Source organism: Morus notabilis, unplaced genomic scaffold (assembly GCF_000414095.1).
Source record: "Morus notabilis unplaced genomic scaffold, ASM41409v2 Scaffold329, whole genome shotgun sequence".
NCBI classification, from domain to species: Eukaryota; Viridiplantae; Streptophyta; class Magnoliopsida; order Rosales; family Moraceae; genus Morus; species Morus notabilis.
This window is the reverse complement of record NW_010358084.1, coordinates 929,412-949,030: the sequence shown is the minus strand read 5'-3', so window position 1 is coordinate 949,030 and position 19,619 is coordinate 929,412. Positions and strand designations below refer to the sequence as shown.

Below are 19,619 nucleotides of genomic sequence, written 5' to 3'. Positions count from 1 at the left end.
AGAAAATAACAATAATGTCCTCCGACTCAAGGGAGGCATTCAAGTTATAATCACGGTGTCGTGGGGGACCTTGCAAACCCTCACGTTCCGATGATTGCGCGCAAGTGGTACGCGAGCACTCGGGCCCATCAGTAAGAAAGATAAGATAAGATAATAAAATTATTATAAGACATCATAATTAAGCATAATCAGCTCATGCATATTTATTCATGTGTACTTACAGTTATTTTGTGAGATATAGTTCCTACTTGCTGAGCGAAAGCTCAATCAGATATGTTCATGCTGTAGGTAAGAAACCTATCAGCATCTCTTGGAGGGCAATGGCGAGCAGCGGACGAATGGTGGAGATGGGAATGGATACCGCTCACGCAGTTATCTTCCGCAGTAAGTTTAAGAAAAATCATGTATATGTCTATATGATTCAAAGGTTTCAAGTTTGTATGTTTAAAAAGTATATGTACATATGTATGTTAAGAAAATCGAGGTTGTAGCTAACAACCCTAGTTTTGAGTATTTAAGTTTTAGAATGTTGCAACAGTGCATGCAACAAATAAACGAATTTTAAACATGACGATTTAAATGATTGATTTTGAAAGGACTTTAAGATGTACTTGAATTTAAGATTTCTCACGAAATCCGTTTTAAAGTCAAATTAAATGGCCCAATTGAATTGGCTAGTTTTAGAAAGGCTTTTAAAGAGTATTTGAAACAAGAGTTCAAACACAGCTCCATTTGAAAAATATTTCTAGAAGGTTTTATCTTAATTGAAATTAAGAAAAGCTTTAAGAAATTCAGTGATTTATTCTTTTGAAATTATTGTTACGAATTATGAAAGTATTCATTCTTATATAAAAAAAAAATGTTCCGTAAATTTTAAGAAATCCCAATAAGTACAAGTTAAAAAGTAAGCTACGGTGGTGGCCTTATAGGAGGGTCGCCACAGTTAGTCACATAAGAATGGAGATTTTTTTAGTCACTAATTGATAATAGAATAGTGTTAGGGACACTAATTTTAATTTAAATTCCTGTATCAATTTTTGAATTGTCATTTTTTATTAGTAAGTTTATGAAAGATTGTACATTAATTAATAATAAAAGATTGTATTTTCATATAAAAAAATGACAACTCAAGGATTGATATACAAAGTTGGGATTAGAGTTAGTATTTATAGCGTTGTTCGTGACAAAATGGTTTAATTGGCCTTGTCTGGTTCGCGGTTTGAATTGTAGTGATTTAGTTTAGATTATAAAATTAATTTGAACCTTTGGGCACAATTTGAATTGAATTATTTTAATTGTTGAACTAAACAAGTGCTTTGTCTTTTTTTTTTTGGTTAAACATGCGGTAGAAATCGACATTTTGCCTCAACGGAAAGGAGATAGTTGTAATTATCTATTGACTTTACGTCCTTTTTTTTCTTTCTTTTGATACGATGTAGGGTCTATGGCTCCCACTTTACACAAAAAATAAAACCTTTAAAATTCAAATTTTAATAAACACATACGCATCCAACTACTTGAGCTAGCTCCAATTAGCCTCATTTCTTAGCTTGTCATCAATAAATCATTACGTTTCAAAAAGAAAAGAGTAACGTAAAACACTCTCTATTCATTAATACACTTTGATGATAAAAAATTATTAAAAAACTAAAACTTTTTCGCCACCGTGAACCTCAAATTTTTTACTACAATATTTTCACTTATAAAAATTTAAATTCATTTTTTTCTGTACGATATTTCTTCTAATATAAATTTATTTTTTAATTTAAATTTTTAACATAAACGAGTGAAATAAATGAGTCTTCTTCAAAATGGACTCGTTTTTAGGTGATTGGTGTTATTACCCTGCCTGCAAAACTAAGCTCGATGTAACCAAAACTTTGTCTGGCGATGCTTCCCCATCTTGAGAGAGAGAGAGAGAGAGAGTTTCTCAGAGAGAAAAAAAAAAGAGAGAGTGAGAGGAAAAAAAAAAAGAACCATACTTCGGTCTGTTGATTCCAGCCTTAATGTTGAGCTGAATTATTAGGTAGTTGGCATTTGAAATGAAGATTGAATACGTTGGGAGTTGCTTATATCTTCTTCACATTTTTTGTTAATGTCACAAGGTAGTCTAGAATGCTGCAACTTCTTTATTCCTGACCTCGTCTTGATAGATTTAGGCCCGTTCAAACCATGATTCATAATTCAGTTTGTTAATGATACTTATCTTTATTTTAGACTTATGATTAATTATTTGGTTATTTCTTTTTAGTAGTAAGGGTATATTAGTCTTTTACTATAATGTTTGTAGGGCCCTCTCTTTGTTAGTTTATTTCAATGAATTAGGTTTTCTCTGCAATTACAATTGAACTTTCGCATTACGACTATCTTTTCTTTTCTTGTTCTATTTTGCATTGAGTATTTCTCACATGGTAGCAGAGCTACACGATTTTTGGGAATAATTCTTTCTTATTTCATCATTCTTTTGGTTTATGGTTTGGGCAATTGTGCGGCCTGGAGACTAATGAGTTGTGGAAATCGTAAGTGCAAGTGTAATTAATTGCCGGATTTGCTGCATTGAGAATGAATTTTGCACCCGTAGCATAGCCTGCCGATTGGAATTCGAATAGGAGGTCAATATATAAAATGCTATTGAAGTGGAGAAAAAAAGTACGCCATTTGTCCTTTAATGTTTCTTTAGGTTTGACGATTTGAATAATAATAATAATAAGTGGTGGAATTTCGGAGATTTGGAATTCGAGGAGTTGGAATTTGGAGAGTTTGAATTTCGCAAGGTAAGAAGAAGAAGGAAAAAAAAATTGAATAGAGACTAGCATCTTGAAGATCATATAATTTGATTGAGTCTAATTATTATTTTTCAATCGGTAGTTGTACAATCAGGTTTTTCACTTCTTCTTGCTTCCTTTTGGACTCTGGCCCTATCGTATTAGTTAGTGGTATTTGCATTCTTTCTCCTCTTTTTTTAATTGACTGACATTGCACTCTCTTCACTTCTTTGATTGGTTGCATTCTCTATCTCATTTGCATTCTCTCTCTTCTTTGATTGCTCATGTTGGGCTTTTGTATTGATATTGGTATTAATATCGGCATTAGCATCAGCACCAGTACCAACATCGGGATCGGCATCATCGATATCGGCATTGGCGTCACAATTAGCATTGGGATTGGCATAAGTATAAAGTTGCATAATTGTTTACGAAGCCATGTTTCAATTTTTAATTTTTTTTTTTTTTTCAGTTAGCAAACTCTTGATGCTTCTTGTAGTCGCATCATGAGTTTGAAAGGGGATGTTAACGACACTTATCTTTATTTTAGGTTTAGGATTGGTTATTTAGTTATTTCTCTTTATTAATAAAAGTATATTAGTCTTGTATTACTATGCTTGTAGGGCTATATAAACCCTTATTTGTTAGTTTATTTTAGGGAAATAGTAGAAAATAGGTCAATATGAAAAGTTTAAGGAAGTATATAGGTCAATTTTTAGTTAAGAAATTAATAGGCCATAACTTGTCAAGTTATGGTTCATAACTAGATAAGTTATGGACAAACTTGTCAAGTTATGGTTCATAGCCAGATAAGTTATGGACAAAAACTGTGAATTATGGACAATAACTTGTCAAGTTATGGTTCATAACCAGATAAGTTATGGACGAAAACAGTAATTTGGCCTATTTATTAACTTATGTAACCTATTGGCCTATTAATTTTAATTTATCTCAAGTCTTGACCTATTTCCCTCTTTTTCCCTTTATTTTAATGAATTAGGTTTTCTTTGTAATTTGAATTGAACTTTGTCAATACGTCTCTTTTTTTTCTTTTTCTATTTTGCATTGGGTATTTCTCACACAACTAACTTTTCAAATTTAATTTTTTTTATAAGAGAAAAACATTATAACATTATCAAAAATCATTATTTGAACCATGCAGAACCCTTAAAATAAACAGATCTAACGATAATTCAGGAACGTTCCTATTAGAAATTAACAGAGGAATTTTGTTTATAAATGAGAAGCCAACTCATAGTTGTGACTAAGATTTAATACTGTGTAACAACCCATATTCTTATAGGTCTGCCAACAACAACCTTAAGGTCAACCTTGCATTCCATTTTGAGGACAGATTGATAACCATGAGATCCCTTTTTCAGGATACTAATTAAGCCACGTTTGTTGTCGAAATTTCTTCAACAGGAAAGTTCTAATAATAGATATTTATTATTGTAAGAGTGAAAATGGGGGTAGCACATTAAAAAAAAGAAAAAGAAAAAGAAAAAGGGGTAGCAGTTTAATTGGGTTGGAGGCAAAGTAGTACTTTCAAGTTTAAAAATAATTGGGTTGCAATCATTTTGTAGTAATTGTATAGTACAACTCACCAATAGATAAGTTCGTTGTCGTTTTTAATTTGTGTTGGAACGACTATCATCTTCTTTTGTGTATCATACATTAACAAAATTAACTAAAAAAAAAAAAAGGAGTTTGTTTAGTCCAAAACTTATGCAGGGGTTGTTCTTAGTCTCAGACTATATGTCCTCTGAAGTTTGTAGCTGGCTGTCGTTTTAGCTTTCATTGATTGTCTCATGTTGTTGGGATATATGAGTTAAAAAAAAATTAAGGCCTGCTGACAACTGGTAACAGTCTGGTAGCAATTGTTATTGCCCTTTTAGCGCCCTTACATGCCCTCATTGAATTTTGATGGTAGAATGACATTCAAGACTCGGAAGTTGACCCTTTTAGCTCACTGTTATCGTCTCGACACAAAAATTATTCTCTAAATTATTGTTGTTTCTTATTTTCATATTGTTTTCTGTCATTGTTGATTCCCTTTATGTTGGGTGTGTTTGGAACTCGTTATAAAATAATTTTATTTTTTGTATGAAAATAGAAATGAAAACGGTTTCAATGTCATATAGAAATCATTTTTAAAAATACGTTTGGTAATTTTTTCAATAGATTATTTTCAGTATAAAAAAATTCATTAATGTCTCTCTCTCTACTCGAGAGAGGAAAAAACAGAAACAAAAAATGAAAAATAACTAAAAGTCGTTTTTCATTTCTCTCCCATTTTATACTATTAAAAAATCATTTTCATCTCCGTTTTTTATCTTTAATTGTGTCAAACATCATTTCTCTCTCGTTTTCATTTTTTCTTTCTCAAAAAACGTAAAAAACAAAAATAAAAATAACTCCAAACACATCCTATGTTTTTTGTGCTCATGTTGTTTTTCTATTTTATGTCATTTTTTAGCATGTTGTCGTTTTTACGGTTCATGCCATTTTTTGCTTTAAAGTTGTTTCCTGGTTAATATATTTTCTATATTTTAGTCGTTTTATTTATGGTATTGTCGTTAGATTCCCTTTTCCATCATATTTTATTAGGGGTGGCAATTCGTGTCACGTGTCGTATTCGTGTCGTGTTTTGATCATTTTTTTTAAAATTTACAGTCAACCCGAACACGAAATTTTTTAAAAACCACAACACGAACACGATACGACCACTTTACGAGTTGACATGACACGACCCGAAAATGACTCGTGACACGAAATTGACCCGTGAATCCGAAATTGACACGAAAATTGTATACTTTTATTTACTTTTTTACATATTAGAAATAACTTAAAATTCATAACCCACTAAATTACAATAACATCCATTGAAATTAAGCAAATAATAGTATAAGATTTTGAGTATAACTATCATGATATCACAAGTTCATAATAAAATTTAAAATATGAAATGAAAAATATATGTATTTTTTAGTTTTTTACGAGTTTCGTGTCGTGTTCGGGTTAGGCGGGTCCAACCCGAAATTGACCCGTGTTTTTCGTGTCAATTTTAGGTCGACCTAATTCTGATCCGAACCTCTTTTTTCTCAACCCTAACCCATAAAATTCGTGTCATTTTCGAGTCGTGTCGTCGTATCGTGACCCATATTGCCGGCCCTATATTTTATTGTATTTTGTTATGTTGATGTCATTTTTACATAGTTGTCGTTTTACACTTAATATGTGAGTGTTTTCTCTCACATATAAAAAACAAATAGGTCTTTATTTTTGTTTTGTGTTTTGTGTTTTTTTTTTTTCTCTCTTATAATTTCTTTATTTCCGTTAAGGTCGTTCATTCCATTTCTACACTGTTTATTCATATTTGATATATATATAAATATATACACACACACACACACACAATTAAGCACTAGTAATTTCTTCACCAAGCAGTTGCAATGAAGTAAGGAACTAAAGCAGACTCAATGGTGGATTCATCCCACTCCAATCCATCCCACCGTTCCTTGGAACTATAAATTGTTGGCAAATTGTGTTGAGAAAAGTACATATGGGTGAAATAGGATGAAGCTATGAAATAGTTTATATGTATAGAATGACTCAAAATCTAATAAGTTAACCTGTTAAGTTAAGTTAGCCTCTTAAAGTGTGTTAGGTCAGTTTCAAATGTAGTGTCTCAGCAACAAATTGGAAGCATTATTGCCTTGACAATCAATCACAGCCAGTCTCTCCAAGCAAGGAAAAGACAATGCCCATTGACAAATACTTCTTAGTTTTGGGATATCTCTGATTGATATACTTAGATTATGTTTGATATGATAGAAGGGATTTCAGATGAGTGGTGCTCGCTGAATGAGGTCATTTAGTCCTCCAAGCTATTTAGATTCCGTTTTATATGATAGAAGAGATTTCACTGTGCAAAATTAAAGATGAGTGGTGCTCACTGAATCATGTCATTTAGTTGTTGCAATATTTAAGTGACAAGTAGAAGAGGATCTTTTATTGCTTAAGTCTATTAGTGACTATAATTTTGATAATTAGTGAATGATTCAATATTTGAGCATAATCCTATGAATGCAAGTTTTTACCTAACTAAGTAAAAATTGTCTGTGTTTATTTTTTAATTTATGTTTTTAGTAATGTAATTATTTTGATATTAATATTATATTTAGTATATCGCCAAAATCGGATATTTCAAAAATCATAGATATATTTTTTTGATAGAATTTTCACAAATCTTATTGTCTCATGCATACATGACAGGACGTTGATAAATGCCCCTTACTAGGGGCCACACACATGTCAGTTCAAATCATTCACAATTTGCCTTGCCGCTATGATTTTGGTCATCTTTTCGGGCCCATGGACAATTATTGCGCTTATTAGGTAATTTGTCATGCTGAAGTGATAACATATTTTAACTTCTACTCATGTTTCAGAATAGAGAGGTTATGAATTACATCATTACCACACCAATACTGACGATTACAAGCTAACTAACATAGAAGATTAATCTTACTATAACTTTGTAATAGTAATTAATAATTAATTATTTAATATAACTTTGTTGATACTTATTATTTATACTATGTTGATTTCCACATAATCTAAAAATTAAAGTTATTTTTAAGCTGTTTCTAATTTTAACTATAAATTTTTTAAAAATTATTTTTTATAGTTTTTACTGAATACTATTATAAACTTTTAATAATTAGAGAAGTGATTTTAAGTGCTAAAAAAATACTACCAAACGCACCCTATATGTGTCTGAAATTTGTAGCAGGTTGTCTTTTAAGTGTAATTATCATTGCCCTTTTAGCACTCTTACATGCCTGCCCTCAATAAATTTTGATTGTAGAATGACTTTTTTATTATTAAAAAATTTCATGTCATTTTAATTAATGTCAAAGATTTGAGCGGGGGAAATTTCCCCCAATATTAAAAGTGGGGTATATAGAAAAGCCCCCTTTTACTACAATATTAGATTATTTTTTAACAATTAAATTTGCGAGTGTTTATGTTAAAAATATAACGTGCGACACATAATTATTCTTACTCACAAATTAAATTGTTGAAAAATTAATTTAATAATTAAAATTACAGTTCTTACTAATAGAGTAAAATGACATTTTTTTTTATCATGAAAAGTAAAATGAAATTAAAGTTGCCATCAACAATATTGGTACGTACCATAATACTCTCCATATATATTAGAGCACAAATCACAAAATTAACTAAAAAAAAGGAGTTTGTTTAGTCCAAAACTTATGCAGGGGTTGTTCTTACTTCTTGGTCTCAGACTATATATCATCTGAAGTTTGTAGCAGGCTGTCGTTTTAGCTTTCATTGATTGTCTCATGTTATTGGGATATGGGAATTAAAAAAAATTAAGGCCTGCCGACAACCGGTAATCTGGTAGCAATTATTATTGCTCTTTTAGCGCCCTTACATGCCCTCAATGAATTTTGATGATAGAATGACATTTTTATTATTAAATAATTCAACGTCATTCTAATTAATGTCCAAGACTCTGAAGTTGATCCTTTTAGCTCATTGTTATCATCTCGACACAAAGATTATTCTTTAAATTATTATTGTTTCTTATTTTCATGTCGTTTTCTGTCATTGTCGTTGATTTACTTCATGTTATTTTCGGTGCTCATGTTGTTTTTCTATTTTATGTCGTTTTTTAGCGTGTTGTCGTTTTACGATTCATACTATTTTTCACTTTAAAATTGTTCCTGGTTAATATCTTTCTTTATTTTAGTCGTTTTATCTATGGTGTTGTCGTTTCGATTAAACTCTCTTTTCCATCATATTTTACTGTATTTTTCTATGTTGATGTTATTTTCACTTGGTTATCGTTTTACACCTAATATGTGTGTGTGTTTTCTCTCACATATAGAAAAACAAATTGGTCTTTGTTTTTGTTTTGTGTTTTGTGTTTTTTTTTCTCCCTTATAATTTCTTTATTTCCGTTAACGATGTTCTTTCCATTTCTACACTGTTTATTCTTTTATTTAATGACGTTGTTTTTCCTTAGGTAGAGCTTTCATATGTGTTGTCTTATATTATGTTGATGTCGTTTATATATGGCTGTCGTTTTGCTTAATATCTTGTCTTTGGTGTTTATTTCTATGTATCCACGTTTGTCGGTTTTCTTTTTTAGAATAAAAGCATCGGAATTCCTTTGATGGAAGGCTCATGAGTCATAAGGAATGCATCCAACGGTCGGGAATGATAGATGTAAACACCTTTATTTATTTGCTGCGATTAGTGATTGAAATAAATTGAAGAAAAAAAAATGTCTACATTGATCTTTGCACAAGTCTACATGTCCAAAGAAAAACAAAAAGGAGAAAAGGTTGACACAATTTACAAGTATAACACGCATAACATGCTCTTAAGACATTTTATTCAAACCTTCAATAGTTGAGCATCATATATGCTAGGCGCTAGGAAAGACAGATTGACCCACATAAACCTAATCATGACATTTTTTATTGAACAAACGTAATCATAATATATTTTTTTATTGAATAAACCCAAAAAAAAAAACTAATCATGATATGTTTATTTGAATATATTCCAAATGCCCAACATTAATACATAGTTGAAGAATAAAAAAGATACAACATTAATAATTAAACAATATCTACATATTAAAATCGAATCGAACGCACTCACGTCCCAAGACACATATTAAAATCCTCCAACCACTTGTTATTTATGTCCACATTGCCAAATATCTCTTTCGCGGCCCTTGTGTTGGCCCTAACCGACTCGCCATCCTTCCCCATCACGACTTGCTTAATAATCTCGGACACTGACTCACTTGTAAATGACCCTGTTTCCTCATTTCTCGGCACTTCCAACCCGACCCGCTTCCCATGTAGCAACCTCGAAATCAACCCAAGATCCGAACTTGCCCCGGCAAACAAGACCAATGGCTTCCCAAACCCGAGCACCTCGATAACGGAGCTCCAACCGCAATGAGTCAAGAACCCGCCCACCGAAGAGTGGGCCAGTATACTAAGTTGTGGGACCCAACCCCTCCACACCAAACCTCGCCCTGCTACTCGGGTTTCAAACCCAGGTGGAATTATTTCCGAACCCAGTTGCCCTTCAATAAGTGGGCGATCTTTCATGACCCAAATAAAGGGCAACCCGGATTTCTCTATCCCACGAGCTAACTCGTGCATCAAATCCTGAGTCAGACTCAATTCCGTACCGAATGCGATGTAAAGGACGGAGTTCTCTTCCTTGCTGTCCAACCACTGACTCAAAGTTCCCCATCTTTCATCTGCGCTCACGCTATGAAGGTCTTGTGGAGAAATGGGTAAGAAACCGATAGGAAGAACCGGTTTCCCGTAAAGCTTTCTGAGTAGATTCAGTGAGTCGGACTCGAACTCGGGTGAGGTTCTTGAAACGACGATATCGCAGCATTGAATCGTCTCTGCAAGACGCTGAACATCCGTGGCGTCCTCGTCCATGCATTCCCAATGACCCTTGATCTCGAACAACTTATAAGCGACGTTGCTTTCGAAGTCGAACCATTTGGGGACGACGGTGGCGTCCTCCGGTCGCTGCCGGCTGCCGAGCAACTTAGAGGGCGGCCCGAAAAAGGCCAGCGAGGTGGCGGTGGTTATGTACAAGAAGACCGAGTTGACCCCATGTTCAGTCGCAACTCGGGGAGCCCAGTGGCAGAGGAAGTCATGGACGATCCATTTGATGTCGGTTGATTCTTTGAGGAACTGAGTTAAAGAGGGAACGAGTTTGTCGTAGGCCTTTTTGAGGAAAGGGACTTTGTGAATCGGCAACTCGGAGGTCGACTCAGTGCCTTGTGGTAAGCCATCGACGTGAGGTAAAGGAAAGGAAACAAAGTCTATGTGAGGATGTTTTGGGAGACGTTGGAGGTTTTTTGGGGTGGAAATGAAAGAGATTTTATGACCCTTTTGAGCTAGGAACTTGGAGAGCTCAAAGAATGGCTTAACATGGCCATAAGCTAGCCAAGGGAAGATTGCTATGTGAAGCCTATTATCTTTCTTCTCCATGTAAGCGAGACAATCTAGATCTAACACCTTACAAAAACTAAAGTCTATAGGTTGGGATTCAATTAATGTTTGCCCATTCTGAAGGTAATTATAATTGAAGCTATAGTTTTCCATAATAACTTTACAACTTTTGATTCCATTGATGCCCATTTAAAGTAGGAATATGATTGTCCACTCTTTAGCCTTTTTTTTTTTGACTGCTTACGGGACGTTGATGCCTTCTTTTTGATTTGTCATTAATAAAGCATAACGTTCCAAAAAGAAAATAGTAGTGTAAAACACTGTCTATCCATTAAGAAAATAGTAGTGTAAAAAATTATCAAGAAACTCAAACTTTTTCGACACCGTTCATTTACCAATCCAGTCCCAATTCAAATTTTTTTACTAAAATATTTTCACTTACAAAAATTTAAATTAATTTTTTTTCTCCTACAGTATTTTTTTTTAACATCAATTCACTTTTTAAGTCAAATTTATTGTGGAGATTGCATAAAGTAATATATAATTTCATACCAATAAAAAAACCTAAAAAAATTAAAATAAAAACAATTATATTCATATTTGATATATATATATACTCATATAAACACTAGTGATTTCTTCACCAAGCAGTTGCAATGAAGTAAGGAACTAAAGCATACTCAATGGTGGATTCATCCCACTCCAATCCATCCCACCATTGCTTGGAACCATAAATTGTTGGCAAATTGTGTTGAGAAAAATATATGTGGGTGTTGTTTTACGTGAAAAATAGATGAAAATGTGAAGTAGTTTATATGCATAAATGACTCAAAACTTAATAAGTTAACATTTTAAGTCAAGTTAGACTCTTAAAGTGTGTTAGGTCAGTTTTATATGTAGTGTCTCAACAACAAATTGGAGGCATTATTGCCTTGACAATCAATCACAGCCAGTCAGGAAAAGACAATGCCCGTTGACAAATACTTCTTAGTTTTGGGATATCTCTGATTGATAATGTTCTAAGGCTTGGAAATCCCTCTTCTACTCTTTCATTCCCACTTACGAAGTTCATGCAAAGCTAGTACCTCCAAGCTACTTGGATTATTTTTATATGATAGAAGGGATTTTAGATGAGTGGTGCTCGTTAAATCAAGTCATTTAGTCTTCCAAGTTACTTGAATTTTATTTTATATGATAAAAGAGATTTCACTGTGCAGAATTAAAGATGAGTGGTGATCCTTGAATCAAGTCATTTAGTTGTTGCAATATTTAAGTGACAAGTAAAAGAGAGTCTTGATTCAATATTTGAGTGTAATCCTATAAATGCAAGTTTTTATCAAACTAAGTGAAAATTGTCTGTGTTTATTTTTTAATTTATGTTTTTGGTAATGTAATTATTTTGATATTAATATTATATATAGTATATCGCCAAAATTGGATATTTTAAAAATCATAGATATATTTTTTTGATAGAATTTGAATTTGAAATCATAGATATAAAAATCATAGTATATCGCCAAATTAATTTAAGTTTGACTTAAATTCGAATTTGAAATTGAAATAAAATTAGACTATAGGATAAATGATGATTTTCTCTTCCTTCCCTATCCAGTATTGGCGCCACGCACAGGGAGAGGAATCCCTAGCATGGCCGGCCACAAGGGATAAGGGATAGAGGAGAATTTTGGTTCGAAATTCAAATTGGAGATAGAGATTGAATTCTTTCTAGAAGTTTGACTTCTACTCTATAAATACTATTTTTGAGACAATTTTCGGAATTTTTTTTTTGTCCTAATTTTAGAGTAGCCCAAATTTCTATAGTGGAAACAATTTTTCAGCCCTAGAGTTGAGGCTGGCCAAAATTCTCAAGAGAGAGAGGAAGGAAAACATTTTTTCTCTAAAAATTCCACATCGTGCATGCGATGGTGTTTGTGGAAATTTGAGTGTTTATTGTGACCCGTTTTGTCTCATGTGTGCCCACACACACGTCTTCGTGGATTCTAGGAATTGACGTGGAAGACATTGGTTTTCTAAACACAAAGATTGGAGCAAGGACTGTTCGTGGTCAAAGAACTCAAGTTATCATCCGAGTCGGCTTCCAGGTATTTTTCCTGATTAAGTTCTTGATATATATAAGTTAATGAGATTAATTTATTCGTGCATAAATTAATATAATCTATAGAGTATCTCAAAAGTTTTATGAAAATTTTTGTTATACACGATCCGCCTCTTCCCCGCCCCACCGCGCTTCCGCATCCGAATTCGATCCAGAGACCAACAATAGTATGCTTACATAGACAGAGTCAGAAATTTATTATGGAGATTGCATGAAGTAGAATATAATTTCAGACCAATAAAAACGCCTGAAAAAAATTAAAATAAAAACAATTATATTCATATTTCTTATATATATATATATATATATAAATACACACATATAAACACTAGTAATTTCTTCACTAAGTAGTTGCAATGAGGTAAGGAACTAAGGCAGACTCAATGGTGGATTCATCCCACTCCAATCCATCCCACCATTCCTTGGAACTATAGATTGTTGGCAAATTGTGTTGAGAAAAATGCGCGTGGGTATTGTTCACTATGAAATGGTTTATATGCATGGAAGGACCCAAGACTTAATAAGTTATGTCTAGTTAGACTCTTAAAGTGTGTTTGGTCAGTTTCACATGTAGTGTCTCACTAACAAAATGAAGGCATTATTGCGTGCTTTGATTGGTAGCTTTTTCAGCAAGTCTCTCCAAGGAAGGAAACTCTTCTACTCTTTCATTCCCACTTACCAATAAATCACCTCTAGTCTTGGAAGATTCAACACCCCCATGAAACATTCTTCAAGTTGTGGCAATACCGTGTGGTTAAACACTCTCTGTGAGTTTGTTGTTTAAATCTGAAAAGGTGTTAGATTGTGAATTTGTCTCACGTCACCCATATAACATAACTATTTGCTGCTATTAGTAAAAAGTTGCAGGAAAAGAATTTATCCACCTTAGTCTTTGTACAAGTCAAAGGAAAAAAAAAAATAATAATGATACAACGTCTGGCAAGTATCACATGTTTTTAAGCCATTTTTCAATGCCTTCAACAATTGAGCTTTATATATGCTTAAAGAAAGATCGTATCTTTTATTGAATAAACGTAATCATGATATGTTTCTTCAAATATATTCCAAATGCCCAACATTAATAGTTGAGAAATAACAAAGATGCGCCATCACTGATTAAACAATCCACAAGCCAGGGGAATAATAGATTCAGACTGGCCCAGGCGTAGGCAACCAAGTCTCAAGGCACGCGTTAAAATTCTCCAACCACTTGTTATTCATATCCACATCACCAAATGTCTCCTTTGCGGCCCTTGCGTTGATCCTAACCAACTCGGCAACCTCCCCAACCACAACTTGCCTAATTACCTCAGACACTAACTCACTCGTAAACGACCCTGTTTCCTCATTCCTCGGCACTTCCAACCCGACCCGCTTCCCATGCAACAACCTCAAAATCAACCCACTTGCCCCGGCAAACAAGACCAACGGCTTCCCAAACCCAAGTGCCTCAATAACCGAAATCCAACCACAATGAGTCAAGAACCCGCCCATTGAAGAGTGGGCCAGTATGCTAAGTTGTGGGGCCCAACCCCTCCACACCAAGCCTCGCCCCGCGACTCGGGTTTCAAACCCGGGTGGAATTATTTCCGAACCCAATTGCCCTTCCACAAGTGGGCAATCTTTAATGACCCATATAAAGGGCAACCCGGATTTCTCTATCCCATGAGCTAACTCGTGCATCAAATCCTAAGTCAGACTCACTTCCGTACCGAATGCGATGTAAAGTACGAAGTTCTCTTCCTTGCTATCCAACCACTGACTCAAAGTTCCCCATTTTTCATCTCCGCTCACGCCATGAAGGTCTTGTGGAGAAATCGGTTTCCCGTAAAGCTTTCTGAGTAGACTCAGTGAGTCGGACTCGAACTCGGGTGAGGTTCTTAAAACGACGATATCGCAGCATTGAATTGTCTCTGCAAGACGCTGAGGACCCCTGGTGTCCTCGTCCATGCATTTCCAATGACCCTTGATCTCGAACAACTTACAAGCGACGTTGCTTCCGAAGTCGAACCATTTGGGGACAACGGTGAAGTCCTCCGGTTGCTGCCGGCTGCCGCCGAGGATCTCAGAAGGTGGGCCGTAAAAGGCCAGCGTGGTGGCTGTGGTTATGCAGAAGAAGACCGAGTTGATGCGGAGTTGAGTCGCAACTCGGGGAACCCAGTGGCAGAGGAAGTGTGGACGATCCATTTGATGTCGGTTGATTCGTTGAGGAACTGAGTTAAAGAGGGAACGAGTTTGTCGTAGGCCTTTTTGAGGAAAGGGACTTTGTGAATCGGCAACTCGGAGGTCGACTCAGTGCCTTGTGGTAAGCCATCGACGTGAGGTAAAGGAAAGGAAACAAAGTCTACGTGAGGATGTTTTGGGAGACGTTGGAGGTTTTTTGGGGTGGAAATGAAAGAGATTTTATGACCCTTTTGAGCTAGGAACTTGGAGAGCTCAAAGAATGGCTTAACATGGCCATAAGCTAGCCAAGGGAAGATTGCTATGTGAAGCCTATTATCTTTCTTCTCCATGTAAGCGAGACAATCTAGATCTAACACCTTACAAAAACTAAAGTCTATAGGTTGGGATTCAATTAATGTTTGCCCATTCTGAAGGTAATTATAATTGAAGCTATAGTTTTCCGTTATAACTTTACAACTTTTGATTCCATTGATGCCCATTTAAAGATGGAATATAGTTGCCCACTCTTTAGCTTGCTCATGATTTGGTTGAGTTGTCATTAATAAATCATTAGGTTTCGAAAAGAAAAGAGTAACGTAAAAGTTAAAACACTCTCTATCCATTAATACACTTTGATTATAAAAAATTATCAAAAAACAAACTTTTTCGCCACTCTTGATTTTACCAATACGAGTCACAACTCAAATTTTTTGTTAGAATATTTTTACTTTCAAAAATTTAAATTCATATTTTTCTGCTACGGTGTGTCTTCTAACATAAATTCATTTTTTAACTCAAATTTTTAACTTAAACGAGTGAAACAAACGGGTCTTCATTCAAAATGGACTCGTTGGTTCGTAGGTGATTGGTGTTATTACCCTGCCTACAAAACTAAGCTCGATGTAACCAAAACTTTGTCCGACGATGCTTCCCCATCTTGAGAGAGAGAGAGAGAGAGAGAGAGTTTCTCAGAGAAAAAAAAAAACCATACTTCGGTCTGTTGATTCCAGCCTTATTGTTGAGCTGAATTATTAGCCTGTTCAAACCATGATTCATGCTTCAGTTTGTTAACGATACTTATCTTTATTTTAGAGTTATGATTGGTTATTTGGTTATGATTCAGCTTGGCACTATCGTATTGGTTAGTGGTATTTGCATTCTTTCTCCTCTTTTTTCGATTGACTGGCATTGCACTCTCTCCTCTTCCTTGATTGGTTGCATTCTCCATCTCCTTTGCATTCTCTCTTCTTTGATTGCCCATGTTGGGCTTTGGTATTGATATTAGTATTGGTATCGGCAGTAGCATCAGCACCAGCATCGGGATCGGCATCATCGACATTGGCATTGGCATAAGTATAAAGTTGCATAATTGTTTATGAAGCCGTGTTTCAATTTTTAATTTTGTTTTTTTTAGTTAGCAAACTCTTGATGCTTTTTATGGTCGCATCATGAGTTTTGTTGATACCCAAAATTTGACAAGATATCAGCCCGGCCCAAATCAAATAAATGCAACTCCAGGTATGGTACGTGGACCCAAGCCACGTTCGGGGACTTCTATGTGGGCCATGGTTTGGCAGGTCAAGGAATGTGACCGGACCCATTTTACCCGGCCCAATTAGATCCTTGTCCCACTTGGGGTGGTCCTGGGTCTATGAGGGAATTAGGATAATGTGGGTTATGGAGGAAATTAGATAGAATAAAACCTATTAGTCCATTACCTTGCAACTGAGACACACGACAACATTTCTCCACGTCTTTCTTTTCCCTTGTTGCGTTCAAACCCTTCTGCCTTCCAGGCAGCACAAGAAAGGCCAGAATACATACGATGGACAGGAAAGGAACCTCTGCCACTCCCTGACTTCACCTAAAATGGCCACTGAGCCACGTCTGGCCGTCCGGCCACGTTTGGCTGCCCAGGCACGTCCGGCTGTCCGGCCACGTCTGGCTGCCCAGGCACGTCTGGCTGCCCAGCCACGTTTGGCTTCCCAGTAACCTATTACATTCCATTCTGGGGCAAACCTTCCTCTGGGATCAACGAAAGCTGTCCCTGAATCCCACTGGGAATGTCATACCGATAGGGACCTCTGGGGGGGATTTCAACCAAAATCCCAGGCGGCTGGCGGGAAAACTTCCCTCATTTTTCTTTACCACGATCCTGGCCTATAAATACCGTGGCCCAAACCTCTCAAAGGACAACAACAAAGAGACACGGGAAAATAGGGAGAAGGCAGATCAAGGTATTCTATTCTAACTCCTCTGATTTTTTGGTTTCTATCAGAGCGACCGACGAAGAATTATATTCTCCATAACTTCCGGCGGAGTCCCTCTAGAACAAGTTTCTAGGTGTTCTCCCCATTAGAAGTGGTATCAAAAGCTCCTGAAACACCGAAAACCCTTAACCACAGCCCAACACCTCGAGATTGACTGTTTTACTCCCTTCACACACTACGTCCGTCGGGATCGTTTTATTCACAAATAGAGAAATATGACTCCTTAGAAACCTCCTCCATAAACCGGTCACGTTCTTCTCCCACACTATATGCTCACTGGGAGATCCCCATCAGAAATTCCTCAACGTCACGGAGCTGAAGCCGCAACGGGTGTCGCCCTCGGATACTATCTTCCTCGGGGACATCTGGGTTTTGCTTACCTCAGCCCGGGCCAACCTCATAATCCCGGCCACCGTCGATGCCAGGAGGGACCCTCAGCAGCTTTCCGACCACGTCAGTCGGTGAGTGCACAGTCATAGCGAACCAAACGAGGCCACGAGTTTCGTACCTACCACGTCGACAGGCCCTCACTAAAAGAGCCCCAACAAGTTTAAGAGGGGATGTTAACGATACTTATCTTTATTTTAAGATTAGGATTGGTTATTTAGTTATTTCTCTTTATTAATAAGGGTATATTAGTCTTTTATTATTATGCTTGTAGGGCTATATAAACCCCTATTTGTTAGTTTATTTTAATGAATTAGGTTTTCTTTGTAATTCGAGTTAAACTTTGTCAATATATCTCTTTTTTTTCTTCTTTTATTTTGCGTTGGGTATTTCGCACACAGCTACCTTTTGAAATTTAAATTTTTTATGAGAGAAAAATATTATAACATTATCAAAGACCATTATTTGAACCATACAAAATTCTTAAAATAAATAGATCTAACAACTAATTCAAAAACGTTCCTATTAGAAATTAACAGAGGAACTGTGTTTATAAATGAGAAGCGAACTCATAGTTGTGACTAAAATTTAATACTGTGTAACAACCCATATTCTTATAGGTCTGTCAACAGCAACCTTAAGGTCAACCTTGCATTCCACTTTGGGGACAGACTGATAACCATGAGATCCCTTTTTCAGCATACTAATTAAGCCACGTTTGTTGTCGAAATTCCTTCATCAGGAAAGTTAGTATGGAAGAAGTAGAACGTAATATCCATGAGACCATCTGTAGGGGAAATTTTTTTGGCTGAGACACCCGTGGGTGAAATTTGCAATCATTTTGTAGTAATTGTATAGTACAACTCACCAATAGATAAGTTCGTTGTCGTTTTTAATTTGTGTTGAACGACTATTATTGCCCTTTAGCGCCCTTACATGCCCTCAATGAATTTTGGTGGTAGAATGACATTTTTCTTATTAAATAATTTAATGTCATTTTAATTAATGTCCAAGACTCGGAAGTTGACCCTTTTAACTCACTGTTGTCGTCTCGGCACAAAGATTATTCTCTAAATTATTGTTGTTTCTTATTTTCATATCGTTTTCTGTCATTGTCGTTGATTCACTTCATATTGTTTTCTATGCTCATATTGCTTTTCTATTTTATGTCATTTTTTATCATGTTGTCGTTTTACGGTTCATACCATTTTTCGCTTTAAAGTTATTCCTGGTTAATATCTTTTCTATATTTTAGTCGTTTTATCTACGGTGTTGTCGTTTCCAATAGATTCTCTTTTCTATCATATTTTACTGTATTATGTTATGTTGATGTCATTTTCACATGGTTCTCGTTTTATACTTAATATGTGAGTGTGTTTTCCCTCGGCACTTCCAACCCGACCCGCTTCCCATGTAGCAACCTCAAAATCAACCCAAGATCCGCACTTGCCCTGGCAAACAAGACCAATGGCTTCCCAAACCCGAGCGCCTCGATAACGGAGCTCCAACCGTAATGAGTCAAGAACCCGTCCACTGAAGAGTGGGCCAGTATACTAAGTTGTGGGGCCCAACCCCTCCACACCAAACCTCGCCCCGCGACTCGGGTTTCAAACCCGGGTGGAATTATTTCCGAACCCAATTACCCTTCCACAAGTGGGCGATCTTTAATGTCCCAAATAAAGGGCAATCCGGATTTCTCTATCCCATGAGCTAATTCGTGCATCAAATCCTGAGTCAGACTCACTTCCGTACCGAATGCGATGTAAAGGATGGAGTTCTCTTCCTTGCTATCCAACCACTGACTCAAAGTTCCTCATCTTTCATCTCCGCTCACGCCATGAAGGTGTCGTGGAGAAATCGGTAAGAAACTGATCGGAAGAACCGGTTT

At 35.7% G+C, this 19,619-nt stretch overlaps 1 protein-coding gene and 2 pseudogenes across 1 annotated transcript; all 3 read right to left on the bottom strand.

The window, feature by feature from the left end:
- Positions 1-9,370: 9,370 nt before the first annotated feature.
- LOC112090337 (UDP-glycosyltransferase 91C1-like) lies at positions 9,371-10,926 on the bottom strand. The gene has a single exon (XM_024161464.1). It carries the CDS (start codon positions 10,832-10,834, stop codon positions 9,464-9,466), a length of 1,371 nt encoding a protein of 456 aa, XP_024017232.1. The 5' UTR covers positions 10,835-10,926; the 3' UTR covers positions 9,371-9,463.
- Positions 10,927-14,021: 3,095 nt separating this feature from the next.
- LOC112090344 lies at positions 14,022-15,528 on the bottom strand (annotated as a pseudogene).
- A 3,563-nt stretch (positions 15,529-19,091) lies between these two features.
- The window catches only part of LOC112090356, a 1,256-nt pseudogene continuing 728 nt past the window's right edge, over positions 19,092-19,619 (bottom strand).